Source organism: Loxodonta africana, chromosome 4 (genome assembly GCF_030014295.1).
Source record: "Loxodonta africana isolate mLoxAfr1 chromosome 4, mLoxAfr1.hap2, whole genome shotgun sequence".
Taxonomy (NCBI): Eukaryota; Metazoa; Chordata; class Mammalia; order Proboscidea; family Elephantidae; genus Loxodonta; species Loxodonta africana.
This window is the reverse complement of record NC_087345.1, coordinates 84676697-84693345: the sequence shown is the minus strand read 5'-3', so window position 1 is coordinate 84693345 and position 16649 is coordinate 84676697. Positions and strand designations below refer to the sequence as shown.

At 36.8% G+C, this 16649-nt stretch overlaps 1 protein-coding gene across 1 annotated transcript; it reads left to right on the top strand.

Annotated features, from left to right (window-relative positions):
* Nucleotides 1–7711: 7711 nt before the first annotated feature.
* On the top strand, nt 7712–8662 carry LOC135231319 (olfactory receptor 6C2-like). The gene has a single exon (XM_064285150.1). It carries the CDS (start codon nt 7712–7714, stop codon nt 8660–8662), a length of 951 nt encoding a protein of 316 aa, XP_064141220.1.
* Nucleotides 8663–16649: the final 7987 nt, after the last annotated feature.

Below are 16649 nucleotides of genomic sequence, written 5' to 3'. Positions count from 1 at the left end.
TATTTTATTTTAATGAGTAGGATAGTTACCCTCTTTGTGGTTACCTTATATTTGCCCGTATTTTTCTAAATTTAAACTTAACTTATATTTTTTTATATTGCCTTGTTTTCCTCTCCATATGAAAGATCTATGGCTACATTTCTTAGTCCTTCATTATTGTTTTAATGTTGTCTTCTTTTACATAATAACATCACTGTTTCCTTGTTTTGAGCATTTTTTTAATCTCAATTTTTTTTTTTTTTTTTTGTGATTTCCTTGCCTGGGTTGACCTCTGATTGCTCTGTCTGGTGCTCTAGTCTTGGGATGATACCCGATATTACTGACCTTCTAGCCAAAGAACACCCTTTAGTATTTCTTGTAGTTTTGGTTTGATTTTTATGAATTCCCTAAACTTCTGTTTACCTGGAAATGTCCTAATTTCACCTTCGTATTTGAGAGACAGTTTTGCTGGATATATGATTCTTGGCTGGCATTTTTTTTTTCTTTCAATGCTTTATATAAGTCATCCCATTGCCTTCTTGTCCGCCTGGTTTCTGCCGAGTAGTCCAAGCTTATTCTTATTGACTCTCCTTTGTAGGTGACTTTCCATTTATCCCTAGCTGCTCCTAAAATTATCTCTTTATCTTTCATTTTAGCAAGTATGATTTTAATATGTCTTGGAGACTTTCTTTTAAAACCTACCTCATGTGGAGTTCGATGATAATCTTGGATAGATAACTTCTCGTCTTTCATGATATCAGGGAAGTTTTCTGCCAACAAATCTTCAACAATTCTCTCTATATTTTCTGTTATCCCTTCCTGTTCTTATACTCCAATCACTCATAGGTTATTTCTCTTGATAAGAGTCCCACACGTTTCTTAAGTTTTCTTCATTTTTTTAATTCTGTTACCTGATTTTTCTTCAAATATATTGGTGCCAAGTGCTTCATCTTCAATCTCCTCAATCCTGCTTTCCACTTACTGAATTCTGCTTCTCTGACTTTCTACTGAGTTGTCTAAATCTGTAATTTTATCATTAATCTTCTGAATTTCTAATTGCTGTCTCCCTATGCATTCTTGTAGCTTATTAAATTTTTCATTTTGTTCTTGAATAACCTTCTTAATTTCTTCAACTACTTTATCTGTGTGTTCCTTGGCTTGTTGTGCATATTGCTTGATCTCCTTCCTAATATGGTTCCTGATGTCTTGAAGCATTCTGTATAATTAATCTTTTGAATTCTGCACCTGGTAATTCCAAGAAGGCACCTTCATCCAGAAGATCCACTGATTCTTTGTTTTGAGAGGTTGTTGAAGCGATCATGGTCTGTTTCTTTATGTGACTTGGTAGAGACTGTTGTCTCCGAGCCATTTATAAATTATTGTAATAGTTTATTTTATGTTTGCTTACTGTATCCTGGCTTCTTCTTTGTTTTGTCTTGATAAGCCCCAGTGAGTTGCTTGAGTGAGCTAGCTTGATTATTTTTGCCTTTGAAACTCTGATGTCCTGTCACCAAATGGCTAGAGCTCTTATCAGGTACATCAGTCTAGGAGTCCATTCACTTTCTTGTATGAATTCAGCTCAGGTGTCCAGGTAGCTGACCATCAAGTGTGTGGTACAGGCTCTGTTCTATAGTCTTAGAGGAGCAGGGGTGATTGGTGTACATACCAGTATTTGGTTGCAGCATGGGATCACACTCTGAACAAGGCAAGGGCCTGAGAACCGTCCCCCAAGTATCTGTGAGGAAAGCACTTCCCTGTTCTCTAGAGTATACAGGTGGGTCGGTTCTGCAGGCAGACCATGGGCACCCAATCTTTTTAGTTGTGAGAATTGAGAGGTACCAGTTATCCTTGGACCCCTCTCATGGGTGGCTGGGTGACTTGAGTGGAGCCATCAGTCCTTAGGCTCCTGATGTGGGCAGGTGAGGACCCTATTTAGTAGGCAAAATGGTATCAAACATCAAACACCCACCTCTCCACCGCACAGCTGAAATGGTTGGAGTCTGCCAACAAGGGCCTATTCTCCTGAAATCGGCCCACACAGGTCCATGCAGGGGAAAAAGGTATTCAAAGTCCATGGACCATTTATGCCTGGACAGGAGCCACTTCTGCCCTCAGTTCCCACGGTTAGTGGAGCTGGCAAATTGTTTTTCCCACATTTGTGAATTTATTCCTATTCCAAGGCCAGGAGGTAGCTCCAGGTGCTCAACAGGGCCTATCTCAGGCCCAGGGAAATCAACAGCCACTGACGCCAGCTTGAGGGGTGGGCATGGCAAAATATATGGAAGTGCTTAGCTTTTGCCCAGAGCACCATTCTTCTCTAGTTCCGGAGGTGAGAGTAGGCTGTGCAGCTGGCTGCTTCTCGCTGAGGAAATTGTTCAGAACACGACCACCAGTCTGCCACCACTGTTCCCAGGAATGGTGCCTGAGGGATCCCAGTGATTCAGGTCTGGTAACTCCTTTTTGCTTTTGAACCATCTCTCCCACCCACTGCCAGTTAGTCTATTTTCTAACTTTGCCTCTGATGTTCAGGGCTCCTAGCTTGTCATAAATAATATCAATTCACTTGCTTTTTCGGGTCTTTGTAGTAAGAGGGATAGCAGAAAGCATCTGGCTGTTCTGCCCTCTTGGCCCCGCCTCCCTCCTTTGATCAATTTAAGTCCTGAGATCACTAGATCATCCTTTTTTCATGAAATTATATGAGCTTTCATTTAACGAAGTCGATTTCTTTTCATATTGACACAACTAGTGAAATTGATCAAACATGCAGTCAAGATGCATTGATAATTACTGGTGTTGGAATGCGAATGTTGGAAACAAAGAAGGATCAGTAATTGTAAAATATGGCCTTGGTGATAGAAACAATGCCAGAGGTTGAATGATAGAATTTTGCAAGACCAACGACTTCTTCATTGCAAATGCCTTCTTTCACCAATATAAATGGTGACTATACACATGGACCTCGCCAGATGGAACACATGGAAATCAAATTGACTACATCTGTGGAAAGAGACCATGGGAAAGCTCAATATCATCAGTCAGAACAAGGGGCCAACTGTGGAACAGACCATCAATTGCTCATATGCAAGTTCAAGCTGAAATGGAAGAAAATCAGAGCAAGTCCATGACAGCTGAAGTATGACCTTGAGTATATCCCACTTGAATTTAGAGACCATCTGAAGAATAGATTTGAAGCATTGAGTACTAGTGACCGAAGACCAGACGAGTTGTGGAATGACATCAAGAATATCATACATGAAGAAAGCAAGAGGTCATAGAAAAGACAGGAAAGAAAGAAAAGACCCAGATGGATGTCAGAGGGGACTCTGACCCATATTAGTCCATGATTTAATTAAGGCAATAATTATATAAAGGAAAAAAAGGTACACTTTCCTGAAGAGCGTATGTACAGACACTCATATACACTTCACTCGAAGGAACCTATTAATTACTACATATTATAATATTAACATACCACCCATCTTTCACTTTGTGATACTGTGGTGGCTTGTGTGTTGCTATGAGACTGGAAGCTATGTCACTAATATTTCAAATACCTGCAGGGTCACCATGGTGGACAAGATTAAGTGGAGATTTCAGACTAAGACAGACTAGGAAGAAAGGCCTGGTAATGTACTTCCAAAAATTAGCCAACGAAAACTTTAAGAATCACAAAAAATACTACGCAACTCATTTACTTTGGACATGTCGTCTGGAAGGATCAATTGCTAGAGGAGAACATCATATTTGGTGAAATAGAAAGCCAATGAAGGCAACAGACACCTTCAGTGAGGGAGACCGTCAGTGAGATGAATTGACACAGTAGCTACAACAAAGGACTCAAGCATGCCAGTGATTGTGAGGATGAGGCAGGACCAGGCAACGTTTTGTTCTGTTGTACGTAAGGTCACCATGAGTTGGAGTCAACTCGACAGCAGCTATCTATTAATAATAATAATATGTTATTGTTCTAAATATGAACACCAATTTTTTTAAAGAAATTTCACTTCTAGCAATTATTCTGACAACGTGCAAAAAATGTTTTAATAAGGATTCATCCTGCAGGTTTTTCTATAATTGTGGAAATCGTAAAATAATCTAAAAAGATTTTAGGTAGTGATTGAATAAATAATTGGATATCCATAGAGTGATATTTTAAATGGTGAAACATTGAGGACAGCATAAATTTACAACAATAAATTTTGGTTTAAACTCTGAAGTTATATTAATACAATGGACTGAGATTAAACAGAATTAAAATAACACATATTAATAGTTTAACTGTATAAATAAAAACCAAAACAAAAAACCTTTTGCCATCGAGTCGATTCCAACTCATATTGACCCTACAGGACAGAGTAGAACAGCCCCACAGAGTTTCCAAGGAGTGGCTGGTGGGTGCAAACTGGCGACCTTTTGGTTAGCAGCCATAGTATTTAATCACTATGACACCAGAGCACCAATTATACAAATAGGTTCATATATATTTATGGTTAAAAAGCTCTATATCACAATATGTAAATATTTTTTGATTTAATGTTCATTTACTTGTAAATATTATATATAACATGTGTGGGTGCATTTGCAGCAAGAAAATTATGGAAAGATATGTTCAGAAACACCAGTTTTTGGTACATCTACTTTAAACCATTTTCCTAGTTGTTTTCCCTTCATTTTTTCTATTTTTACTTATCTAATCAAATGCCTTAAGAATATATAATTTATACATTTTATGAAAAATCGGTAAAGAAGAAAATAAAGATTATGATCTGTTAGCTACCTTACATGATAGGAATGAATTTAAAAAAAAAAAAAAAACACTGGACGAGGTTTTTTTGTTTTTGTTTTTTTCAAGCTACATTCTTACTCTTTTCCTACCAATCTGTTTTAAATGCCTTTGATGCCATATCCTGCCTCTAAAGGGTATGTCTCCAAGTTACCATGCTAAGTTTGTTTCCCCAAAGTTCGTTACACAGATGATTCATTAGTGATTTTTAAATCTGGTCACTAAGGACATTTTTTGTTTATTAACTTTGTCACAGATTTAACAATTAAAAAAAGATCAGACTTGAGACTGGAAAACCCTTCTCTGAGCAAAGATAGTTCAGAGCATCTACCCTTCCAAAGGAACTAGCTTTTCTTTTCAGTGATGAGGAATAAAAGAAAATATTTTCTGAGCCTGTGATAGCAAGATATCTATTGTAAGGGACTTCATGCAATTGAGTGCATTTTGTCAGTCATTCTACATACACCATGCTTTGCAATTGATAGCAAATTCAAGGGGATTATGCACTCCCAGGCTGTTGTGATTTGGAAAGTGACCAGATTCAATGAGTAGTGACCAGAAACCCTCAAGCTGGCTTCCAATATTACATTCATTTTTAAATTCTAACTGTAAATATGGCTATAATTAAATAACTCATAGACTAAGACAATGATTAGCTGCCAGAAGGGTAAGTATGATAAATTCTGTCATTACAGTTACATTTTCTCTTTTGAGACTTGGGTCATATTGTTGCTAATAAATGCTTTCTTTCCCAACTGTATAAAATTTAGAAATGTGAGTTCTAATGTGAATATTAATGAAATATCATTTTTTAGAGTGCTTTAAACGTGAATAGTGAGTAGTCATTAAGATTATTTTAAGTGACAATGATTAGGAGGTCATTCAGAAGTGGCATAACTTCGTAATATGAAGAAGTAACTCCCACACACAAATTTAGGACTGGATACTGGACACAGGGATGGAGTGGGAAACCAGAGTTGGAGAGGAGACAGATAATTCATGTAAAGAGTTTATTTGAATATCTACCGTAACAACATTTATCCTTTAAAGTCTCAGTAAGTATTACTTACGACTTTTATTATAGAGAACACAGAAGAAATAGGATGAGTTCCAATTCAGACTTTAAATGTTTGGATTTCACACTTTGCACTTCATAATGTTTGGCTATATGACTGAGATTCTAAAGAGCAAACATTTTTTGGAGATCAAGGGTTCAAGAAAATGCCCCAAGACAGTGAGTATTGTTAGGAAGTGAAGAAGTACTAAGAGCCTGACGACTATCAACTCAATTAAGGCAAGAAAGAAAATAAATGTCTAGAAATTGTTGCTGTTGTTGTTGTTAGGTGTCATCGAGTTGGTTCTGATTTACAGCAACCCTATGTACAACAGAATGGAACGCTCTCCAGCCCTGCACCATCCTCACAATTGTTGCTATGTTTGAGCCCACTGTCTCAGCCGCTGTGTCAACTCATCTTATTCAAGGTCTTCCTCTTTTTTGCTGAGCCCCTACTTTACTATGCATAATGTCTTTCTCCAGAGACTAGTCTCTCCTGATAACATGTCCAAAGTAAATAAGGCTAGAAAGCAAATAGGTGACAGAAAATAATGTATGTTGTGTTAAGGTAAATTATGAGAGAATGTTATGAATAAAAAAAAATAGTGTGTGATAAAAAGTACATATTCCACTTAGAAATTTCCTAAACTTATATAGCAAAAAGGAAGTCTTCGATAAACTTTGGTGTAAACTGTTTTATTATAGTGTTTGGGATAAAAAGATGATGACAATATGCTGAAGACTGAATGTATAATGACTGAAAATTAAAAATCATTATCAGACAGGAAAGTTTATAAGTACTTTATATAGAAAACATTTTAATTTTTAAACATTTTTTAAATGACAAAAATGAATCACAGTGAAAGCAAGTAGGCTCGGAAAAATCTAATTTTAGGGCTTAGTAGTATTAGTAATAAGCTGTGGGAAGTGTTTTTCAGTCTTGACTAAACAGATTAAAAGCTAGAAATATTTGTGATGATGTCATACATCTGCATGAATTTTGGATTCCACATATGTTAACATTCTATACAATACATTTCTCATAAAAAAAGATCCTTATCTTCTGCAGCAGAGTAGGATAGAAGTTTAAAAGTTTAAATTGTAAACAGGAAATCATAAGGGAGAGTCGGGGAAGTGGTGACAAAAGGAAGTTGTTTAAAGAAAACCTGATTTTTAAAATTGCACTAATGCTAGATCTCAAAATCTTATGCAATGGATGTGGAGAGCCCCTACATAAAAAAAAAAAAAAAAAAAAACCCTCAAAGCCGTTGCCATCGAGTTGATTCCAAGTCATAGAGACCGTATACGAAAGAGTAGAACTGCCCTGTAGGGAGAGTATGCAAGGAACACCATGTGGATTTGAACTGCCAACATTCTGTTAGCAGCCATAGCTCTTGACCACTACGCCACCTGGGTTAGAACCTCTATAGTGAGTGCCAAACTACTTGTGTTATATTTGCACCTTATCAACAACAAAACTTTAAACACATAAAGGTGATCATGAAGCTTTACAATTCAGCTTTATAACTCAGTCTATGAGTGTGGAAAAGCACTTGATCTTAAAATATTAGCAGTCAGTTCTAACTATATGGAAAATTCAAATGCAAGGTGTAGATAAAATATAAATTGCAAAGGAAATATGATGACATGGATGAACCAGTAATATGATGGACTGTGGTGTAGATAAAGCAATTTGATTTTTTTAATCTCTTCTGAAATAACCAAAAATACATAATTGTAGAGCTTATACAACCAGTGTATTGATAATATGTGTAATCAAATTTTTAATATATGTGAGATAATTTACATATTATTTTACACCATTAGTTACCACTGTACTTCTATCAAAAATCTTTAATGTCAAATGCAGATTGATTAGAAGTCAGAAGCCAATGATGAGAAACAACACAATAACATTTATCCTGCTGGGACTGACTGATGACCCACAACTGAAGGTTGTGATTTTCAACTTTCTGTTTCTCACCTACATGTTGAGTGTAACTGGGAAGCTAATAATCATTTTTCTCACCCTCAACAGTTCTCACCTTAAAACTGCCATGTACTTTTTCCTACAAAATTTCTCCTTCTTAGAAATTTCTTTTACATCTGCTTGTATTCGCAGATACCTCTACAACATGTCAGTCGGTGACAGGACAATCACATACAACGATTGTATCATTCAAATGTTTTTTACTGACCTCTTTGGTGTAACAGAATTTTTTCTTCTGGCCACCATGTCCTATGACCGATATGTAGCCATCTGCAAACCCTTACATTACGTGACCATCATGAACAACAAGGTCTGTAGAAGACTCATCTTGTATTGCTGGACAGCTGGGTTATTGATCATACTCCCACCACTTAGCCTGGGCCTAAATCTGGAATTTTGTGACTCTAATGTCATTGACCATTTTGCTTGTGATGCATCCCCTCTCCTAAAGATCTCATGCTCAGAAACATGGCTCATAGAGCAGGTGGTCATAGTTTGTGATGTGTTGACCTTTATCACCACTCTTGTATGTGTTGTCCTGTCCTATGTATACATCATCAAGACCATTCTTCAATTCCCTTCTGCCCAGCAAAGGAAAAAGGCATTTTCTACATGCTCTTCCCATATGATTGTGGTTTCCATCACCTATGGCAGCTGCATCTTCATCTATGTCAAACCTTCAGCAAAGAATTCGGTGGCCATTAATAAGGGTGTGATGGCGCTCACTACGTCCATCGCCTCCGTGCTGAACCCCTTCATTTACACCCTGAGGAATAAGCAGGTAAAACAAGCCTTCAATGACTCAATCAAAAGGATTGCATTGTTCTTAAAGAAAAAAATAAATTTGCTGATGTAGAGCAATCACATTTTTACTAAAAGATGACTAGTCCTTAAACGTGTGCTTGTGTGTATATATATATATACATATATATATTTTTTGAGATTTTGGTTCTTTGCTTTCCTGGAAAGGAATCTGTTTCAGGATAACATTTCTCAATAAGAGAATATAATGCATTTTTAAGAAGCAAAATAATGATTTCACATTTAAATAAGCCTTGGCAAAACTGCAAACAAAGCAAAATTACATAAACAGATTCAGTGAGTTTATCATATATTTTGGATCCACTCCTTGTGCTCATTGCCTTTCCAATTCTAAATTCTGAGGGCTTTTTTCTTTTTTTATGCCAGCTACCATTTTGGACATTGGGGATAGAATAGAAAACAATACTCTCAAATTTCTTATCCTTTCGTGACATATTTTATCAAGTAGAATGATCAGAAATCAAAATGACTAAGGGGTTCCAAACACATCTAGATGCTTGTTTTAGTCATCTCATGCTGGCCTATCCCTTATCAGACAGCTAAAATCCACTAATTTGTTCACCATTTATATACTATTATCACTTTAAGAAGGACATCATATGGAATTATCTAATACGTAACCCTCTGAGATTATATTTTTTCACTCAGCAAAATTTACTGGATATTCATTTGAGTTGTTACATGTTTCAACTGTCTATTCCTTTTTATTTCTGAGTGATCTCCATGGTATAGATGTATCACAGTTTGTTTAATTATTTATTCATTGTACGATAGCTGCATCATTTCCAGGTTTGGGCTATTATAGGTAAGCTACTATCAACATCCATATACAAATTTTTATGTAATATACATTTCCTTATCTCTGGAATAATATTCGAAAGTGCAATTGCTGGGTTGGATTGTAGGAGCCCTGATGACACAAAAATTAAGTGCTCAGCTGCTAACCAAAAGGTCAGTGGTTTGAAACCACAGCCACTCTGGGAGAGAAAGATTTGGCGGTCTCGGAAAGATTACAGCGTTGGAAACCCTATGGGGCATTTCTACGCTGTCTTATAAGGCTACTATTGGTCAAATCCATTCGATGGCAATAGGTTTTTATGGCGTGACTAGTTTTGTTTTTAGGCAACTAACAATTGAAACTCATTTATTTAATTGCATAGTTAATTGCTTTTTAGTTTGTTTGCTTTGTTTTGCTTTTTAGACCTCCATAAAAGTAAGTTGTTTAATCCTATCTACACTTCACAGATAGGTAAATTGAAACTCAGGAGAATGAAATAATTCTAGTAAGTGATGCAGTTTGGATGCAAATCCATTTTTTTTAAATAATTTTTATTGTGCTTTAAGTGAAAGTTTACAAATCAAGTCAGTCTGTCACATATAAGCTTATATACATCTTACTCCATACTCCCACTTACTCTCCCCCTAATGAGTCAGCCCGCTCCCTCCTTCCAGTCTCTCCTTTCTTGAAGGTTTTGCCATTTTCTAACCCTCTCTACCCTCCCATCTCCCCTCCAGACAGGAGATGCCAACACAGTCTCAAGTGTCTACCTGATACAAGTAGCTCACTCTTCATCAGCATCTCTCTCCAACACATTGTCCAGTCCCTTCCATGTCTGATGAGTAGTCTTCAGGAATGCATCCTGTCCTGGGCCAAAAGAAGGTTTGGGGACCATGACTGCTGGGATTCCTCTAGTCCCAGTCAGACCATTAAGTCTGGTCTTTTTATGAGAATTTGGGGTCCGCATCCCCGTGTTCTCCTGCTCCCTTAGGGGTTCTCTGTTGTGCTCCCTGTCAGGGCAGTCATCGGTTGTGGCCGGACAGGACACCATCTAGGTCTTCTGGTGTCAGGATGATGTAAGTCCCTAGTTCACGTGGCCCTTTCTGTCTCTTAGGCTCATAGTTACCGTGTGACGTTGGTGTTCTTCATTCTCCTTTGATCCAGGTAGCTTGAGACCAATTGATGCATCTTAGATGGCCGCTTGTTAGCATTTAAGACCCCAGACGCCACATTTCAAAGTGGGAGGCAGAATGTTTTCATAATAGAATTATTTTACCAATTGACTTAGAAGTCCCCTTAAGCCATAGTCCCCAAACTCCTACCATTGCTCTGCTGACCTTCAAAGCATTCAGTTTATCCCGGAAACTGCTATTGGTCTAGTCCAGTTGAGCTGATCTTCCCTGTATTGAGTATTGTCCTTCCCTTCACCTAAAGTAGTCCTTATCTACTAATTAATCAGTAAATAACCCTTTCCCACCCTCCCTCCCTCCCCCCCCTCGTAACCACAAGAGTATGTGTTCTTCTCAGTTTATACTATTTCTCAAGATCTTATAATAGTGGTCTTATACAGTATTTGTCCTTTTGCCTCTGACTCATTTCACTCAGCATAATGCCTTCCAGGTTCCTCCATGTCATGAAATGTTTCACAGATTCCTCACTGTTCTTTATCGATGCGTAGTATTGCATTGTGTGAATATACCACAATTTATTTACCCATTCATCCATTGATGGACATCTTGGTTGCTTCCAGCTTTTTGCTATTGTAAACAGAGCTGCAATAAACATGGGTGTGCATATATCTGTTGGTGTAAAGGCTCTTATTTCTCTACGGTATATTCCCAGGAGTGGGATTTCTGGGTTGTATGGTAGTTCTATTTCTATCTTTTTAAGAAAACGCCAGCTAGATTTCCAAAGTGGCTGTACCATTTTACATTCCCACCAGCAGTGTATAAGAGTTCCAATCTCTCCGCAGCCTCTCCAACATTTATTATTTTGTGTTTTTTGGATTAATGCCAGCCTTGTTGGAGTGAGATGGAATCTCATTGTAGTTTTAATTTGTATTTCTCTAATGGCTAATGATCGAGAGCATTTTCTCATGTACCTGTTAGCTGCCTGAATATCTTCTTTATTGAAGTGCGTGTTCATCTCCTTTGCCCACTTTTTGATCGGGTTGTTTGTCTTTCTGTGGTTGAGTTTTAACAGAATCATATAGATTTTAGAGATCAGGCACTGGTCGGAGATGTCATAGCTGAAAATTCTTTCCCAGTCTGTAGGTGGTCTTTTTACTCTTCTGGTAAAGTCTTTAGATGAGTATAGGTGTTTGATTTTTAGGAGCTCCCAGTTGTCTGGTTTCTCTTCGTCATTTTTGGTAATGTTTTGTATTCTGTTTATGCCTTGTATTAGGGCTCCTAGAGTTGTCCCTATTTTTTCTTCCATGATCTTTATCGTTTTAGTCTTTATGTTTAGGTCTTTGATCCACTTGGAGTTAGTTTTTGTGCATGGTGTGAGGTATGGGTCCTGTTTCGTTGTTTTGCAAATGGATATCCAGTTATGCCAGCACCATTTGTTAAAAAGACTATCTTTTCCCCAATTAATTGACATATGTGGATGGATTTATATCTGGGTTCTCAATTCTGTTCCATTGGTCTATGTGCCTGTTGTTGTACCAGTACCAAGCTCTTTTGACTACTCTGGCTGTATAATGTGTTCTGTAATCAGGTAGAGTGAGGCCTCCCACTTTCTTCTTTTTCAGTAATGCTTTGCTTATCCCGGGCTTCTTTCCCTTCCATATGAAGTTGGGTGATTTGTTTCTCCATCACATTAAAAAATGTCATTGGAATTTGGATCAGAAGTGCATTGTATGTATAGATGGCTTTTGGAAGAATAGACTTATTTACTATGTTAAGTCTTCCTATCCATGAGCAAGGTATGTTTTTCCACTTAAGTATGTCCTTTTTAGTTTCTTGCACTAGTACTTTGTAGTTTTCTTTGTATAGGTGTTTTACATCTTTGGTAAGATTTATTCCTAAGTATTTTATCTTCTTGGGGGCTACTGTGAATGGTATTCATTTGCTGATTTCCTCTTCGATGTTCTTTTTGTTGATGTAGAGGAATCCAAGTGATTTTTGTATGTTTATCTTATAACCTGAGACTCTGCCAAACTCTTCTATTAGTTTCAGTAGTTTTCTGGAGGATTCCTTAGGGTTTTCTGTCATCTGCAGATAGAGAAAATTTTACTTCTTCGTTGCCAATCTGGATGCCCTTTGTATCTTTGTCTAGCCTAATTGCTCTGGCTAGGACCTCTAGCACAATGTTGAATAAGAGCGGTGATAAAGGACATCCTTGTCTGGTTCCTGTTCTCAACGGAAATGCTTTCAGGCTCTCTCCATTTAGAGTGATGTTGGCTGTTGGCCTTGTATAAAAAAAAAAATTTTGGCCTTGTATAGATGCCCTTTATTATGTTGAGGGATTTTCCCTCAATTCCTGTTTTGCTGAGAGTTTTTATCATGAATGGGTGTTGGACTTTGTCAAATGCCTTTTCTGCATCAATTGATAAGATCATGTGTTTTCTGTCTTTTGTTTTACTTGTATGGTGGATTACATTAATGGTTTTTCTAATATTAAACCAGCCTTGCATACCTGGTATAAATCCTGCTTGGTCGTAGTGGATTATTTTTTTGATATATTGTTGAATACTATTGGCTAGAATTTTGTTGAGGATTTTTGCATCTATGTTCATGAGGGATATAGGTCTGTAATTTTCTTTTTTTTGTGGTGTCTTTACCTGGTTTCGGTATCAGGGATATGGTGGCTTCATAGAATGAGTTAGGCAGTATTCCATCATTTTCTATGCTTTGAAATACCTTTAGTAGTAGTGGTGTTAACTCTTTTCTGATAGTTTGGTAGAAGTCTGCAGTAAAGCCGTCCGGGCCAGGGCTTTTTTTTGTTGGGAGTCTTTTGATCACCATTTCAATCTCTTTTTTTGTTATGGGTCTATTTAGTTGTTCTACTTATGATTGTGTTAGTTTAGGTAGGTAGTGTTTTTCTAGGAATTCATCCATTTCTTCTAGGTTTGCAAATTTGTTAGAGTACAATTTTTCCTAATAATCTGATATGATTCTTTTAATTTCAGTTGGGTCTCTTGTGATATGGCACATCTCGTTTCTTATTCGGGTTATTTGTTTCCTTCCCTGTATTTCTTTAGTCAGTCTAGCCAATGGTTTATCAATTTTGTTAATTTTTTCAAAGAACCAGCTTTTGGCTTTGTTAATTCTTTCAATTGTTTTTCTGTTCTCTAATTCATTTAGTTCAGCTCTAATTTTTATTATTTGTTTTCTTCTGGTGCCTGATGGATTCTTTTGTTGCTCACTTTCTATTTGTTCAAGTTGTAGGGACAGTTCTCTGCTTTTGGCTCTTTCTTCTTTTTGTATGTGTGCATTTATCGATATAAATTGACCTCTGAGCACTGCTTTTGCTGTGTCCCAGAGGTTTTGATAGGAAGTGTTTTCATTCTCATTGCATTCTATTAATTTCTTTATTCCCTCTTTAATGTCTTCTATAACCCAGTCTTTTTTCAGCAGGGTATTGTTCAGTTTCCAAGTATTTGATTTCTTTTCCCTAATTTTTCTGTTATTGATTTCCACTTTTATGGCCGTATGGTCTGAGAAGATGCTTTGTAATATTTCAATGTTTTGGATTCTGCAAGGTTTGTTTTATGACCTAATACGTGGTCTATTCTAGAGAATGTTCCATGTGCACTAGAAAAAAAAGTATACTTTGCAGCAGTTGGGTAGAGTGTTCTGTATAAGTCAATGAGGTCAAGTTGGTTGATTGTAGCAATTAGGTCTTCCGTGTCTCTATTGAGCTTCTTATTGGAAATCCTATCCTTCTCTGAAAGTGGTGTGTTGAACTCTCCTAGTTTAATCGTGGAGTTGTCTATCTCACTTTTCAGTTCTGTTAAAGTTTGTTTTATGTATCTTGCAGCCCTGTCATTCGTTGCATAAATATTTAATATAGTTATATCTTCCTGGTCAATTGTCTCTTTAATCATTACATAGTGTCCGTCTTTACCATTTGTGATGGATTTAACTTCAAAGTCTATTTTGTCAGAAATTAATATCGCTACTCCTGCTCTTTTTCGCTTGTTGTTTGCTTGATATATTTTTTTCCATGCTTTGAGTTTTAGTTTTTTTTGTCTCTAAGGTGTGTCTGTTGTAGGCAGCATATAGACGAATCATGTTTCTTTATCCAGCCTGAGACTCTGTTTATTGGTGCATTTAGTCCATTTACATTCAGCATAATTATAGACAAGTATGTGTTTAGCGTTGTCATTTTGATGCCTTTTTGTGTGTGTTGTTGACAATTTCATTTTTCCACTTACTTTTTTGTGCTGAAACATTTTTCTTTGTAAATAGTGTGTTCTTAATTTTCATAGCACTTGAATTTATATTTGCTGAGCCGTTATGTTTTTCTTGGTTTTTATTTTGAGTTATGAAATTGTTATACCTCTTTGTGGTTACCTTAATATTTACCCCTATTTTCCTAAGTAAAAACCTAACTTGTATTGCCCTATATCGCCTTATTTTCCTCTCCATATGGCAGTTCTATGCCACCTGTATTTAGTCCCTCTTTTTGATTATTGTGATCTTTTACATATTGACTTCAATGATTCCGTTTTGAGCATTTTTTTTTCTTTTTAAAATTAATCTGAATTTGTTTTTGTGATTTCCCTATTTTAGTTTATATCAGGATGTTCTGTTTTGTGACCTTGTGTTGTGCTAGTATCTGATATTATTGATTTTCTGACCAAAGAATTTCCTTTAGTGTTTCTTTTAGCTTTGGTTTGGTTTTTGCATATTCTCTAAGCTTGTGTTTATCTGTAAATGTTTTAATTTCACCTTCGTATTCGAGAGAGAGTTTTGCTGGATATATGATCCTTGGCTGGCAGTTTTTCTCCTTCAGTGCTCTATATATGTCATCCCATTGCCTTCTTGACTGCATGGTTTCTGCTGAGTAGTCTGAACTTATTCTCATTGATTCTCCTTTGTAGGAGACCTTTCTTTTATCTCTGGCTGCTTTTAAAATTTTCTCTTTATATTCGGTTTTGGCAAGTTTGATGATAATATGTCTTGTTGATTTTGTTTTTGGATCAATGTTATGTGGGGTTCGATGAGCATCTTGTGTAGTTATCCTTTCATCTTTCATGATGTCACGGAAGTTTTCTGCGAACAGATCTTCAGCTATTCTCTCTGTATTTTCTGTTATCCCTCCCTGTTCTGGGACTCCAATCAGACGCAAGTTATTCTTCTTGTTAGAGTCCCACATGATTCTTAGGGTTTCTTAATTTTTTAAATTCTTTTATCTGATTTTTATTCAACTATATTGGTGTCAATTGTCTTTTCCTCCATCTCCCCCACTCTGCATTCCAATTGCTCGATTCTGCTCTTCTGACTTCCTATTGAGTTGTCTAATTTTGTAATTTTACTGTTAATCTTTTGGATTTCTGAATGCTGTCTCTCTATGGATTCTTGCAACTTATTAATTTTTCCACTATGTTCTTGAATAATCTTTTTGAGTTCTTCAACTGCTTTATCAGTGTGTTCCTTGGCTTTTTTCTGTAGATTGCCTTATTTCATTTCTGAGGTCATCCCTGATGTCTTGAAGCATTTTATAAATTAGTTTTTTGTATTCTGCATCTGGCAATTCCAGGATTGTGTCTTCATTTGGGAAAGATTTTGATTCTTTAGTTTGGGGAGTTGTAGAAGCAATCATGGTCTGCTTCTTTATGTGGTTTGATATTGACTGCTGTCTCTGAGCCATCTCTAAGATATTGTAGTGATTTATTCTATATTTGCTCACTGAGTCTTTTCTTGTTTTGTTTTCTTTCAATATACGTCAGTGGGCTACTAGATTGCGCTGTCTTGATTGTTGTAGCCCTTGAATCACTTATGTCCTTTTACTAGCTGGTTTGGGCTGTTACCAGATATATAAGCCTAAGAATCCATTCACTATTCTTGAGTAGAATCTGATTTTGGGTCACCAAATGTGTGGTACAGATTGTCACCTATCCACCTAGAGGAGTAGTGGTGCTAGTTGTGTGCACCAGATTCTAGTAGCAGCAGGGGATCACACTCCAGGGGAGGCAGGATGCTGACAGGCTTACCCCAAGTGCCCGTGAGGTAGGTGTGTCTCTATTCCTAAAGCACTTTGGTGGGTGGGCTCTGCAGCTGTACCTTAGGCACCC